Source organism: Culicoides brevitarsis, chromosome 1, assembly GCF_036172545.1.
Source record: "Culicoides brevitarsis isolate CSIRO-B50_1 chromosome 1, AGI_CSIRO_Cbre_v1, whole genome shotgun sequence".
Taxonomy (NCBI): Eukaryota; Metazoa; Arthropoda; class Insecta; order Diptera; family Ceratopogonidae; genus Culicoides; species Culicoides brevitarsis.
In genome coordinates, this window is record NC_087085.1 from 20,172,485 (window position 1) to 20,186,721 (window position 14,237).

Genomic DNA, 14,237 nt, shown 5'->3' on the forward strand with positions numbered 1-14,237 from the left:
TTTTAAAAATTCAAACTTGGAAAAAAATTACGGACAGACATTATCTCCACTAAAAAATTCAATTTTTTATTGAAAATGCATTACAAAACACTAAATGTCTTGTTGACACTTTCCAGCAATTCAAAAAAACACAAAAAATGTTAAAAAAATTATTTATTATCAATTAAAAGTATCACTCAAATCCAACTGTCGAAAATACGTCGAAATGAGACAAATTAACAAACTATACGAGATATTTTCCTCCGTCTCTGTCGTATTTTCTCCGCGCAACGCGCGACAAGTCTTTGCAATTTCCCGTAAGACACTGCACGAATTCGGCTCTAATGGCGTAAACAAACACGAAAGACATCCATAAATCCACAAAGTAATCCACGACTTGGTCGCGATCTCCTCCTCCTTTAACCACGTCTCCAAATATTCGAGCAAAATTTCAATTTCGCGCATTCGAATGGACGTGATGATCTTCAGCAGCGGTTGATTCGTTTGGCAATACGTTTTCCAGCTCTCTGGCTCCTCGATATCTGGCAGTTCTTGTGGCGGCTCGGAAACGGAAAGTTCTTTGAGTTTCGTGATGCGATCGCGAAGTTGTGTGAAATTTTCCATTTGAATTTGTTGCCATTCGATGGTGCTCTGTTTCTGGCTCGGCGGTACGCGATTTGTGTCGTCGTTGAAAACTTTCAGAATACTTTTGCATGGCAGCTTTTTGGAGGGGGCGGGAACGTGAACGATGTCGGCGCACTTTTTTGTTCGCTCGTAAAGGACTTGTTGCAAATATTGCTCGCCTGGAAAGAGGTTTTTGATGAAAAATTGATTGAAATAAAAACTTCAGACTCTTACCCGACTCTGGTTGCACATCTGGATTAAAATTCGGTGGAAGGGGCGGAACGGGAAGAGCTTGTCTGTCAAAAATTAAAAATTAAAGACGAATTTTTGAGAAAATTTTAAAAATTACCTTTGAAAACTGTAATCTTCATCCATGACTTTCTTTGTTTAATTTGACGATCCTTTTGAATTTGCGTAATTTCAAGTGTTTCGAGTCCAAAAGTACCTTTTATGCACTAAATTAACATCTAAAAGGCCTAAAATCGCTTAAAATTACTGAAAAAGTCCCGAAATTGACCAATGTTATTGTGATGATGAAAGTGATAAGTCGCCAGATGGCGCTACAGGCACGTTGTCAATATCCTGGTTGGAGCCACCAAAACGGATGTGCGTCAAAAATTGGAACTAATTTTGAGACGAATGAAATTGATAAAGACGCCAGCGCCATCTGTGCTTCATTTATCACTTTCATTCGTCTCAATTTTCTACAAGTACTGTCATCCGGCGATCACAGCATACACGGCGGAGTTTATACGTCGCTGTGATACAGTACCCATTGCCTTTTGAGTCGGCTGAAAATGATAACACCCCAGTTCACAATCCAATTTTTAATTGTGCAATAGGACAAGCGGTTTGTGGCATCGGCTTGAGCCGCTTTAGTGAGCGGTTTGCGACAGCCATGCTGAAACTGGGCACCAACATTTCGACCAATCAGCGTGAAAGTTCACACAAATTCGGGCGTTTTGATTGGCTCTTATCGAGGATTGGTGGGAATCTTTAATTTTTGACAAATTGGAGGAAAAGAGGGTTCGTGAATTATGGCCTGGGCCTATGCCATTCTCGGGTGTTATTTTATTTAAGAGAAAAACCTTCTAAAAAAAATTGAATTTAGTGGTGAAAAAAGACGCAAAAAATCCCAAAAATATCCGCAAATTGGGAAACTGCAAGCGCACCAAGTGAAAACCATTGAAAATACCGCATACGTGTTACCTGCAGGTGAGTAATTGCGAATTTTACATATTTTGTGTGTATACACGATTGTCTTGCTTCTCCATTTTTTTCAATAATACGAACGAAAAAAATGTCAAAGCGCGTTGTGGATGCCCCGAAATTGCGTTTGCGGCAGGCAAAGTGTCGCGTTGCCGTGCCACACGGACCACTTCTGACACAAATCCGACAAAAGTCTCAAGGCCAAGTGTCGGAGATGCCGTCGAACAACAATATTATTATTTTCTACGCACCAATCTCTTTGCTACAACTCGACCAAAAAAAATTTTTTTTTCTCCCTCAAACATTTCGTAGCATCATTCGAGCCCATCGGCAATATTATGCAATGACATTTCCGTGTTGCGCCTCCCGAAATTTCCTGCCACGGGCGCCATCGAGCATCTCGCATAAGGATTAATTAATTTAACGCGATCCAATATTATGATGCTTAAAAATGGCTATGTAAAAATTTTAGTGAGCAATTTGCTTTTACATGTAGTACACATACACACATGAGCGTGTGTGTGTGTAAAACGCTCGTCAATGTGTGTATGGAGCAGGAAAAAAATTTTTTTCGTCTTCGAAGCAACGTTTCAACCTCAACAACGCAATTAATTGAATGATTATGGCTGATTTGCCTTCTGGAATGCTCGAGACCTCAGCGGCTCGTGTGCCGGAAAATTGTGCAACGCAACTTTTTCGCGGAAAATGTCGCCAAAGACCCAGAAAGCTCGATGTTTGTGTGTGGAAAATCTAGAAAAAAGATGGCGAAGGGCTGTCGTAGTGTTGGTAATACGTTTACATACGTCGATATTCGCGCTCCTCACTAACACACATGCACACTCGAGTCGACTCGACGACGATTGGCTGCAAATTTCAACGCCACACACCAACACTCGTCGGATGGATTTCCCGAAACCAAAAGGGAAAAATGAAAGCGGAAAATACATCGAGACCGAGGGGTTCAGAGTTCACTGTCTCGCAAGGCAAGCAGGAGCTTCGGTGTGAATTGATTGAGTGACGACGACGATGATCCAATTTTATCGTAAAATCGAATTTATTTAAAATTCGAAGTCGTTTGCATTTTAGAATCGAATCTAAATAATTAATTCTTTGTTTTTTTTTACTATTATTTAAGTTTGTTCGCGATTCATCGTCGTCGTCGTGCATTATAATGAAATGAATGTAAAATAAGACAACACAATATTATTTAATAGAGTACGAATAAAAATAAAACACACAGCGGATGTACAATTTGTGCAAGATATGTAGAGCCCTGTGGCTAAATAATGATGGAATTTTCAAAGTTGTCAAAAATTTTCATATTTTGAAAAAAAATTATGCTCTATGAAATTTTTGCTAAGAAGGACGAGTTCAAAGAAAAATATTTTTTTTATCAAAATTTTTTTTCAATTTTTTTGATCTTATAAAAAAATTGGTACAAGATATTGCCCTAGAAAAACTAGATTCCCAAAGTATTTACCTAAAAATTTTAACAAGTTTCGTAAAATCGAACTTTCTGATAAATTTTATTATAAAATTAAATTTTTTTTTTCCTAAAAGTTTTCAAAAATCATCAAAAAAAAAATTTTTTTTAAATTAAACTTGGACCATTTTACTTTTATTTATATTTTTGAGCGATTTTTTCTTTTAAAATAATTTTTTAAATAATTTAAATTTTTAAATAATTTTAATATTACGAAATTTAAAACGTCAACTTTTCCAAAGACTTTTTGCTCCAGATTTGAGTTTTTTTTTATATTGCGTAAAATTTACAAAAATTAAAAAAAACTAGAATTTCGAAGAAAAATCGGACTTATTTTTAAAAAATCGAAATTTGGTTAAAATCTTTATTTTTTTTTAATTTTTCAACGAATTTTCAAAGAAAAAAATTTCATAATATTAAATTTGTCAAAAATTTTTAAATTAAAAAAAAAAACTTTAAAAATCGAATAAATTATTTTTGTTATAAAAATTTGTTTAAAGGTCTAATTTCAAGGTTTAAAGGTTTTAATTTCGACCTTAGAAAAGATCTCAAATGCCTTCTATTTTGAAGAAAATTAATTTTTTGATCTACAAAAATTCTTAAAAAATTGAAAAATTGATCTTTTTTTTCAACACTATAATTAATACCTTCTTACATTCTGAGGCCCGAAAAAATGAGAAAATAATTTTCTGAAAAAATTTTTTTTCAAATTTTTGAATAAATTTTAAAATAAATAAATAAATGTTTATTTTGATCAAATTTTTAAAATAAAATCAAGAAATTTTTATTCAAAAAATTTTTTTTTAAATGCGAAAAATAAATAATTAAAAATTAAAAAAAATTCCAAAAAAATCACTAAAAATCAAAATATTTAAACCAAAAATTATTGAAAAACGTAAAATTGCGCCTTATTTTTTGCCATCCGGGCAGATAAATGCACATTTGTACGTCATGTAAATAAATAGAGTGTAGTACAAAAGCAGTAGAAGGTACCTCATCTCATAGAAGCAGAGAAGGCATCCTATTCGATTCGATTTGTGGCAGGCAGACATATTTTTCGTATATTGTGTGTTTTGTTACAAAAATATCTGCGCATGAACATTCGCTGCATATTTTGTTGTTGTTGCTGCTTCGTCGTCGTCGTCTCTCCTCGTCGATGATGTCGTCGTCGTCGTCGTCGGGTGGTATTTTGTAGCTACTTTGGCTCACGTCTCCTCACGTCGTCGTCGAGATATTATGCTGCTCCGTGTTGATACAATTTTGTTGTTATACATATTTTTTTTTTTGGTCGATTGTTATTGTGAGAGTTGTGTGGATTTTGCATGACACTTACTTTTAACAGAAAAAAAAATTTAATCGATCAATAATAATATAAATATAATACGCTCGCTCTCTCTCCGTCGTGTATTGATGTTCGTGCAAAGAAGCAAGACAATTTTTGTTTTGATTTTTTTTTTTCGTTAATGTTTATCTTTTTTTATGTTTTGTTATTTTTAGGAGGAACACAGATTTTTCTGGTAATGGCTAATTGTATGAAAATCGGTACGGATCAAATTAACAAGAATTCAGAAAAAATAGCGAGCATAGAAGCCGATTCTCCGCCGAGGAAGTTTTTGAAGTAAAAAGCCAACCACAACAGAAAACAACAAATTTCTTTCAAATTAGATGATAAGACGATAGAATAGTGGCACATACTATATGAAAAATAAGAGAGAAGAGTGAATCAAAACAAAATAAGGGAACAACAGAGAAAGTTCAAGTGGACAGTAATATGCTTGTTTATACTTCCCAATGTTCTTACACGAAAAAAAATAATAACAAGGTGAAAAATAATCGAGAGAAGATACCAATCTTGAGTAAAAGTGAAAAGTTCAAGTGAAATAAAAACCGTAGATCATTAACCAGTATGTCGACAACGACGTCTCATGCAGAATTAATTGGGCACTCGACGACACAGCAGCCCAGCGCTGCCACGGTAGACGGAGGCCCCAACATAATTATTATGGAGAACAACATAATCAATTGCGGCGGCGAGCCCAACAAGTACATCATCACGTCGCAGCCGTCATCGCAGCAGCAGCAACAAACCCAACCACAGCACATAATCCTTAGTAATAGCGGAGGCGTCCCGAAAAAGTCCGGCAAAATCGCTGCGTCGCAAAACAACCGTCACAAATCGCAATCGTTGGTTGTGTCGAGCAAGTCGGGTCCGCCGCACCAAATGATCATGACGACAAATACGGCGCCCATGGTGCCCCAATCGCCCAAGGAGCCGCAACGCATGTACACGGTGCAACAAAAAACCCCCAAAACCACCATGTACACGACGCAGCAAGTGTACGCCACGAATGTCGTGTCGTCGTCGTCGCAGCAGCAACAGCAAAAAATGCAACCGCGAAACGTGCAAGTGGTGAGCAAAAATGCCAACAACATGATCCTCTGTCGATCGCCATCCAACAATCACACGGAACACGCGCAATTCATCCAGCAGATCCACGAAAGCAATCAGCAGCCGGCATTCGCGTCAACAGCAAATAACGCGACCACGACAACGACGACGATGAAAACCATCTATGTCAACAACAACACAGGTGGCCTCAATTTGAACAAGTCGAGTAACAATAACAAGATTTTGACGCCAATCGATTACTCGGCCGTCGTGGAGCAACAACAGAAGCAGCAACAGGGAAACATTGCGAAATATGTCACGCAAAAAATCGTACAAAATAGCAACAGCACCGCTACGTCGTCCTCGAACGCGGGACCGGAATTGATTGACGGTAATAAATATACATTTAAAGTGCAAAATAAATACATTTCCACTAATGTTTCGTCATCTTTGCCCATCGTAGCGTCAGCGGCGAGCTCCTCCTCCACGACATCCAAGAAGAATTTCCCGAACAACTGCACGATTAGTGTGCCGACAACGACGCAGTACTACTACCAGCCCGCAACCGTTTACACGACAGACCCCAATAAGGTGTCCTCGTCGACGACAACTACCACCAAAATTATCGGAAACGCGAAAAATGTGCAGCAGCAGCAACAACAACAACCGCAATACATTCAGATACAAAATCACCGATTAACGGGCAACAATGCAAATTATGTTACCACTACAAGTAATCCGGCGCCGATCCAGAAACATCGCAACTCGACGTCGTCCAGCAAGTACATCATACAAAACGTTCAATCGAATGCCATCCCAGTGTCATCTGTCACGCAGCAGCAGCAGCAACAGAGTCAAAGTATTCGTCAGACGACGCCAACAGTCATTAGTTATAGCAATAGCAGCACAACAACTAACAGTAACGATCAACAACAACAACCCAGTGTCATACAGTCGCCCCTCAAGATGCGCACTGTTTTGCATCCCATCGAGAGTGGCATCGAGGATGGTGCTCGTATCTATACCGTGCATCACGGCAGCACCAGCAACGAGGCACCGGCCGACGAAGTTGATTCCGCCGCACGGAACAACGATCAGAACTACATGATGGTGAACGGTACAAAAATGACGGACGAAATGTCGGCTCGAATATTGCACGATTTGTCGCAACGCAGTAGTATTAAGTACAATAGTGGTAAGAGTAATCATACAGGAGGACCCAGTGCGAGTAACGGCGACATTGTGCAACTGTCGCAGGGCAGCGCGAATGTTTATGCGACACGACAACCCGATGGCACCGTCATTTGGAACGGAACACCACAAACACCGACATCACAAGAAACGCAATACGTTCGACGAACGTCCGAGTCGAGCAATTATGTTCCCCAGGAATATCAGAGGCAGTCGTCGAATAGTATAAGGTGAGTTTTTTTTGCTGAAACTTTTTTAAAAATTTAAATTTTTTAATCTGAATTAGAGAAAAGGCGATTTTCAAATTTTTAACGGAAATTTTTTTGAATTGACATTTTCAAATTTTTGCAAATTTATCGAACAAAAATTAAATTTTTAGTCTTAATTTTTAAATTTTTCAATCAAACTTTAAAATATAATTTTTTACCTAATTTAACAGAAAAGGAAATTTCAAATTTTTAACATTTTTTTTTTTGAATTGACATTCAAACATTTTTGGTAAATTCATCAAAAGTTTAGTTTTTGAGCTCAAATTTTGTGAATTTTTATTTATTTTTGCCTTAAAAACTGATGAAAATACAAATTTTGAACTAAATTTAACAAAAACATGCATTTAAAAATTTTTAACGGTAACATTTTTGAATTGACGTTTGAATTTTTTTTCCTAATTTATCAAAAAAGCCACACAAAAGTTAAGTTTTTTTTATTACTTTAAAAAATTTTAAAGTGAAAAATTATAAAATTTTTAAACTTAAATTAGCGAAAAAGTGATTTTTAAAATTTTAAATTGAAATTTTTTTGAATTGACATTTAATTTTTTTTTACGAAACTTCATGTTTTAGCGAAATTTTTGATTTTTTACAATTTTTTATTAAAAATCTTTAAATTTAAAACGCAAAAATTAATATTTTTTGATGAAGCCGCCAAAAATTTGTAAATGTCAATTCAAAAAATGACCGTTAACTTTTTTAATAATTTTTTTGACACAGAATTTTTAAAAAACAAATTGGATTGGCCTTGTCGGTATTTAGAACAAGTAATTAAAAAACGATTTCGCGGCTGTTTATCTTATCTCTCGCATGTCATTGATAAACGTTCCATTCAAAATTACCCATCATTTGCCTCCAAATTGCTCATCCTGTTAAAAAAACACAAAAAATAACAAAAAATTTTTTCTCTCTTACCTTTCACAGTGGTAGTGACTCACACATCATTTACCAATCGTCCGGAATAATTGTCGATCGAGCGCAAGCGGAACAAGATGAGGAAGTTATTGGCATCGAAGTACGTCCCAGTCCGATTCCCATCACGCCCGACGGCAAATTAAGTGTTTTGCATGCCGTCTACCAAGATCACACGTATTGCACGCCAACAACGACGCGGCTCGTTTCCATGGCGGAACAAACTTTCTCCACAATGAATCCGAATTTGGATACAAATACCGTGGCAGCTGCCGCTGTGCTGTCATCGATGCCTGGCGCAGCAAAATTATTCAATCGACAGAGCTCGGGAGTTGTGACATCCGTTCCTTGTGTGCAGCAGCAACAATCGCATCAATTGATGATTCCGATGCAGCAACAGCCGCGAGATGATGACGCTAATTCGACAATTAGCACGGAATCGCATGGCGGACTGTACATCGATCAAGGCGAAGATCCGGGAGAAGAGACAGAAACGGCGCTCGAGGGTGAGGGCGAAGAAGATTCCGAAACGCGATGCATTTGTGAGTTGACTCACGACGATGGATACATGATTTGTTGTGATTCGTGCTCGTAAGTTACTTTAAAAAATTGATTTTTTAGACATTTTTTAATGAAATTTTTATTTTTCAGTACTTGGCAACATGTTGATTGCATGAAAATCGATCGTCAAAACATCCCAGAGGAATATCAGTGTGTGAATTGTTTCCCGCGCGAAGTAGATGTCTTGGCAGCTCGCACTTTACAGTTGCAAAAACGCAAGGAGCAAAGTGCATTGCAGCTTTATCCAATGGCTAGCATCTACGAAGGTGCCCAAAACAAGATGCAGCCTGGCGCTGGAGGAAAAAATGACAAAAAGAACAATTTGTCGCTGAAGCAACAGAAGAAAAAGGATCTCCTGAGTGGCAAAAAGACGAAAAAAGATCTAAAGGACCCGAAACACAGCAAACGAAACGATTCAGCGAATCGCTCGAACGGCAAACGCAAGGACCCCAAACGTCTTTCAAAGAAAAAGCTCAAGCAGTTAAGTGGCGACCCAAGTTCGCATTCGACGCCCGACAAATTGACATCCACACTCCGCAACTGGATCGATAACTACGAAGTGGCGATGACAAATCACTATTCACCCGAATTACGTGCCCGCCTGCAGTCGTACGGCAAAAATATGAATCCGGCGGATCTCGCCAACTTGCCGCCCGAACCGAAAATCCAGTGGATGGACGTCGATCAGCCAATTTGCACGACAGTTCCGCATGCAGGTGCCAAAATTCTCATCTCCACACGAAATATCGATCCGAATGCCGCGATAATTGAAATTCGTGGCAAGTACATGTTGGATACGCAGCAAAACAAATCAAATAACGCCATGCTGAATGCAACACGGAAACCGTCGTCGGGTCCGTTTCTCTTCTATCACTCGATACCGCGCGGAAATCTCGATATTTGCGTAGATACGAGGACATACGGGAACGAAGCGCGTTTCATTCGACGCTCATGTCGACCAAATGCTGAAATTCAACACAAAATGGAGAAAAATAGTGTTCATCTGTACATCGTGGCTCGCTACAAGATCATGGAAGGCGCGGAAATTACAATTGCTCACGATGTCAATGTCGATCCGCTTACGAGGACGAATTCCATGTCACATACTTCAACTCTTTGTGCTTGCGGATTAGTGCGAGATTGTAAATTTGCAGCTGCTTTGGCAGCAACACCTCCTCTGAGTAGTCCCCCGCATCATTCGGCACCCCCGTTGTTCACGCAGAACGTGATAAAACGCAAAAATGGTGTCCACGTTGGTCCGGATGGCGTCAAAGAAAAGCGAAAGTACAAAAAACGCAAGGAAAAACCTCCAAAAGATCAAAAGGAGAACCGAAGTCGGGGACGTTCGACATCCTCAAGTACGGACAGTCACGCTGGAATGCTTTCGCCACCCTTGAAGAACTACGATATGCATCCAGATTTCATTCGATCGCAAATGATCCCGCAATCTCACCTACAAATCTTGCCGAATCACATAACAGAACCCCTGGTTGACGGTGTTCGATCAATAACGCCCGTCATGCAACAACATCACGAAGTTTTCTACGAAAGTGCCGGACTACTAAAGCAACAACTCGATGCGCCGCATCACGAACCCTCGATCGACGTACATCACGTGCACCAACATCAACATATTCTCCCGAAATCTCCTCCGGCGATCATCAGTGACGTCATTCAAGTTGTCAAGGAAGTGCCTGTGCATGTTCCCGAGCCACGAGCAATCACCCCAGTTCAGTTGGCGCCAATTGTGACGACGCCACAGCAGCAACAAGCAACAATTCTTCATAGTCCGGTGCCGCAACTCGTCAACAATGTCGTTCCCGTGCAGCAAAATAACGCAAATAAACCGGAAATTATCCAAAAATCCCCACCAACAACGCCGCAAAAGCCCCAGAAACGCAGCAGCAAGTCGCAACGCAACAGCATGCACGAAAATACAAACTCCGTGAAGGAAGAGGCTTCTTCATCAACGGTCCCGAACACTCCAACGAAAGATGATGCAGGTCATAATGACAAATCCGCCGCTACATCTCACGAGAAAAAGAAACTCACGCGAGAGGAAAGGAAATTGGAGGCTTATATCAAGGCCTTTGAGAAAATCGAGAAGAAGGAACAGCGGAAACAAGAGCAAAAAACCCACAAAATCACGCCGAAGAAGAATCGCAGTCTCAATTCGTCGTCGTCGTCGGCGCAAAAGAACAGCATGATGAGTGCCAATAAGCGTCGCATGATGAACCAAAAGCGTAAAAAACGCAAATCCAAAAGCCAATCGGGCAAAAAGGGTGACCATCATTCCGATTCGTCAGACGCCAGTTCGTGCGACGAAAAAATCACGAAACCAGCTGTCAGTGCATTAAATTTCAACTCGTCATACAACAACTCCCGTTCAGCCATGAGTAGTGCAGAGCTGTTGTTGTCTTATTCAAAGTTGAAAAATGAAGCGCCGACAAACCTTTCGGGCATCCCGCCACTGATAAGTCCCGCTTGCATGTTGGTCGAAGCAGCTGTGGGCGATTTAGAGCCCGCCAATGCCGTCGAAAGCAGCTTCAAATTTCCGCACAAAACGAAAACGAAGAAGGGAATGATGAACGAATGGCTCAACAACAGCGAAAATGACTTGGAATTGTCGGTGCCGAACAACATTCGGTATGGCGACGAAGAACCGTTGTCACTGGTGAAGAACGAATATGACGTGAAATGTCTCAAAAGTCTCACAACTCCGCCACAGGCCTCGTCACCGCAAGCCGAGTCATGTAGTTTCGCGGGATCCGAAAGTGCTGTGAAGAAACGATGGTTGCGCCAAGCAATTTCTGAGGAAACCAACGACGAGAGTGGCAATTCGCAACAAAATGAGTTCACAACGCCGCTCAAAAAGCGCAGAGTTGTCATTGAACAGCAAGCGGAAGAGGCGTCACCAAGTTCGAGCAATGATGTAAGTGCTTCGACGAAAATCGAAAAGGACGAGGCAAGTCAGGAATCGTTGAGTGAACATGTTAAAGAAGAGGAAGTCGAGGAAAATTCGGTTAAAAAGGAAGAACAGGAGACAAAATCGAATCTTTTGACGTTGGAAGATGTAAAAGTAGAGGATTCAGTCGACGAATCGTTAAAAAAGGAAGAAATTTCCGTCGAAACTTTGACAAACAGCATCAAAGTTGAAGAACCGGAGGACGAAAAAAGTTCAAATTCGGATGAAATGGCGCATTTGCATAAAGTTGTCGCTTCATTCCACAGCGAGAGTCTTTTAATGTTGCAATCGCGCAATAAAAAGACTTCTGGAACGGCTTCTTTGCCAGAAACGCCGAAAAAGGAGTCAAAACAAGGATCTCCCGTCATGAGTGACGAAAACGCATCGAAATCCGTGTCGCCCGATACCACGATGCAAGAGCCCACGAGCACTGTCGAGTCGCCCGATGCCAAAAATGTCGTCTCTTCAACGAGTATTCTTGCACAAACGTTAAGTGGCAACGCTCCAACCACTCCCGTCGCCGAAACAATTCCCTTTGGCAGCAGTCGGTACCTCAACAACATCCAACGGTCCGAAGTTCCGTCAATTCTCGCTACGGCGCCGCCCGTTATCGAAGAGTACACGCCAACAGCCGATTATCGCACAAGTTTTACGTACCGTCCGATGATGACGAATCTCACAATGAGCGAATATGGCAACGAATCACATCCGCAAGATCCCTACATTCCGAGTTACAACAAGGCGACGTTAATTGCAGCCACGACGCCAACTGGAGCAACGTTAACGGGGCAATTTGCGCCGGCATTTAGCAGCACGTATGCTTCGGGTACGAACGATGTTTCGGGCAGCAATACCGCATTTTTGGGAAAATCGTATTCTACGTTGAACGATACGGCAACCGGACCCGCATATTATGGGCAGAAGATCTTCACGAAGACCGCAAGTCATGATCCACGTTTGAATCCGAGTTTGGTGACGACGCCGGAGGAAGTGAAGCCCGCGCAACCGCCACAACCGAAGAAGAAGGTAAGAAATTTTGTGAAAAAAATTAAATTTTAACAGAAATTTAATGAAAAAATTATTTTTTTAACAGTTATCATTAACGGAATACCGCAAAAGAAAAGCCCAATCAACGGATAGCGCATCAAATGATGGCGAAAACAGCTCTGGCGTGAACAACATAAGTACAACGGACGACCTTAACACCTCAAAAGTTGATGAAGATTTTCCGAACAAGAAAAAATTCACTCCGAACGCAAGTCCCACGCGAAATAGTCTCGACGAAGATACAACTCGTAGTGGAAATGGTAATTTTTATCTTAAAAAAAACCTTTAAAAAACATAAAAAATTAAATAATTTTTTTTTTCGAACAGTAACACCAACACCATGCAACAACATAGACGACACAACGGAAAACGACAACCTGCCAAGTAGCTCAACGAGCGGCAATAACTCGCCAACGCGATCCGCCGACGATGAATTAACCGAAAAAGTAGCAAGCAAAATGACAAGTAACGCAAATGATACAGGAAATAGTCCCACACAAACCACTGAAAATGAAGAAGAAGTCACTGTTGCCGTCGCCGAGCCAATTTCGGCGGAAACGAATAACGACAATGCAGTAACGCAGGACGTTGATGAAGATAAAAAATAGAGATATTTAGAAATTTAAAACTTGTATTATAGAGTACATAACAAACACACACACAAAAAAAGGAAAAAAAATCCTTTTTTATTTCTAAGAAAAGAGAATTAAAAAAAAAACAAAACTCGCGTTGTAAATAATTAATGATCATTCGTAAGAAGTAGTAATTTATTATCGTTCTGTAAAAAGCTGTATTTAATCAAAAAAAATATTAATATTAAAAAAGCTATGCCTGCAAAAAAAATTTTTTTTTAAAGCGATAATGTTTGAATGGAAATCTTCTACATAAATTACTTCTTACTTTTACTTCAGATCTTTTTTTTGAAATTTTTTTAAATAAGAAATATATTTTAAATTCTAATTAATATTATATTATATTATTAAAAAAATGCTAATATATAGTTTTATATCTTCTACATTTTATTGTATGTATGTAAATAAAAGTTTACGCAAGACATTTTATTTGAAAGCATTAAAAATAAAAATTATTTCGATGTAAAGTTTTTGTAAATAATTCAAAATAAAATCGAAAAAAAAGAATAAAACAAAATGGAAGATGCTAAATAATTATTAAAAATTATTTTTGACAACATTCGGTCGGCCATTTTTGTGTCATTTTACCTACTTACAGAGGCATCCTCTAAATCATCAGTTTGTTTTTATTTAGAAAAAAAAAATTTTTTTTTTGATCCACCTGAACTACCAAAAAAATTAAATTAATTTACCAAAACTTAAAATCAAAAATTATAATCTTTAAAAGATTTCTTCCCATTTTGTGCTCATTTCAATTAGATAATGTTTTTTTGGCTACTTAGCGATAAACTTTTAGCAAGACCTTTTAGCGAGAATCATGTAACTCTTGGAGATTTTTAACTAGATAAAGAATTAAAAGTTAAATTTAAAAAAAAAACGTAAAATTTAAAATTAGATAAAAACAAACATTATGAAGTAAACAAAAATATGTTTAATTAAACGAAAAAAGAATTTTTAGTTTTGTAAGATTATTTTT

At 38.8% G+C, this 14,237-nt stretch overlaps 2 protein-coding genes across 3 annotated transcripts; one reads left to right on the plus strand and one right to left on the minus strand.

The window, feature by feature from the left end:
• Positions 1-140: 140 nt before the first annotated feature.
• On the minus strand, positions 141-1,144 carry LOC134838101 (protein Gemin2). Its single transcript, XM_063853557.1, has 3 exons — positions 953-1,144; positions 838-899; positions 141-782 (listed from the first exon to the last, which is right to left on the minus strand). Exons 1-3 carry the CDS (start codon positions 976-978, stop codon positions 160-162), a joined length of 711 nt encoding a protein of 236 aa, XP_063709627.1. The 5' UTR covers positions 979-1,144; the 3' UTR covers positions 141-159.
• Positions 1,145-1,677: 533 nt separating this feature from the next.
• Positions 1,678-13,535, plus strand: LOC134838240 (uncharacterized). 2 transcript variants are annotated; one of them, XM_063853738.1, is made up of 7 exons: positions 1,678-1,818; positions 4,793-6,075; positions 6,148-7,105; positions 8,069-8,647; positions 8,708-12,608; positions 12,676-12,889; positions 12,957-13,535. In XM_063853738.1, the coding sequence occupies exons 2-7, from the start codon at positions 5,202-5,204 to the stop codon at positions 13,235-13,237; spliced, it is 6,807 nt and encodes a 2,268-aa protein (XP_063709808.1). In that variant the 5' UTR covers positions 1,678-1,818; positions 4,793-5,201; the 3' UTR covers positions 13,238-13,535. The 2 variants fall into 2 exon arrangements, with proteins under 2 accessions (XP_063709808.1, XP_063709800.1); XM_063853730.1 differs by having other exon boundaries at positions 4,793-7,105.
• Positions 13,536-14,237: the final 702 nt, after the last annotated feature.

What these genes read in the sequence shown, in the direction of transcription:
- LOC134838101 (XM_063853557.1), bottom strand. Translation starts at nt 978, where the DNA reads ATGGATGAAGATTACAGTTTTCAAAG. An exon ending in GAAGATTACAGTTTTCAAAG is followed by an intron (nt 900 to 952) that starts GTAATTTTTAAA and finishes AATTTTTGACAG; the next exon opens with ACAAGCTCTTCCCGTTCCGC. An exon ending in AGATGTGCAACCAGAGTCGG is followed by an intron (nt 783 to 837) that starts GTAAGAGTCTGA and finishes ACCTCTTTCCAG; the next exon opens with GCGAGCAATATTTGCAACAA.
- LOC134838240 (XM_063853730.1), top strand. Translation starts at nt 5,202, where the DNA reads ATGTCGACAACGACGTCTCATGCAGAATTAATTGGGCACTCGACGACA. An exon ending in CAGTCGTCGAATAGTATAAG is followed by an intron (nt 7,106 to 8,068) that starts GTGAGTTTTTTT and finishes TACCTTTCACAG; the next exon opens with TGGTAGTGACTCACACATCA. An exon ending in TACAACTCGTAGTGGAAATG is followed by an intron (nt 12,890 to 12,956) that starts GTAATTTTTATC and finishes TTTTTCGAACAG; the next exon opens with TAACACCAACACCATGCAAC.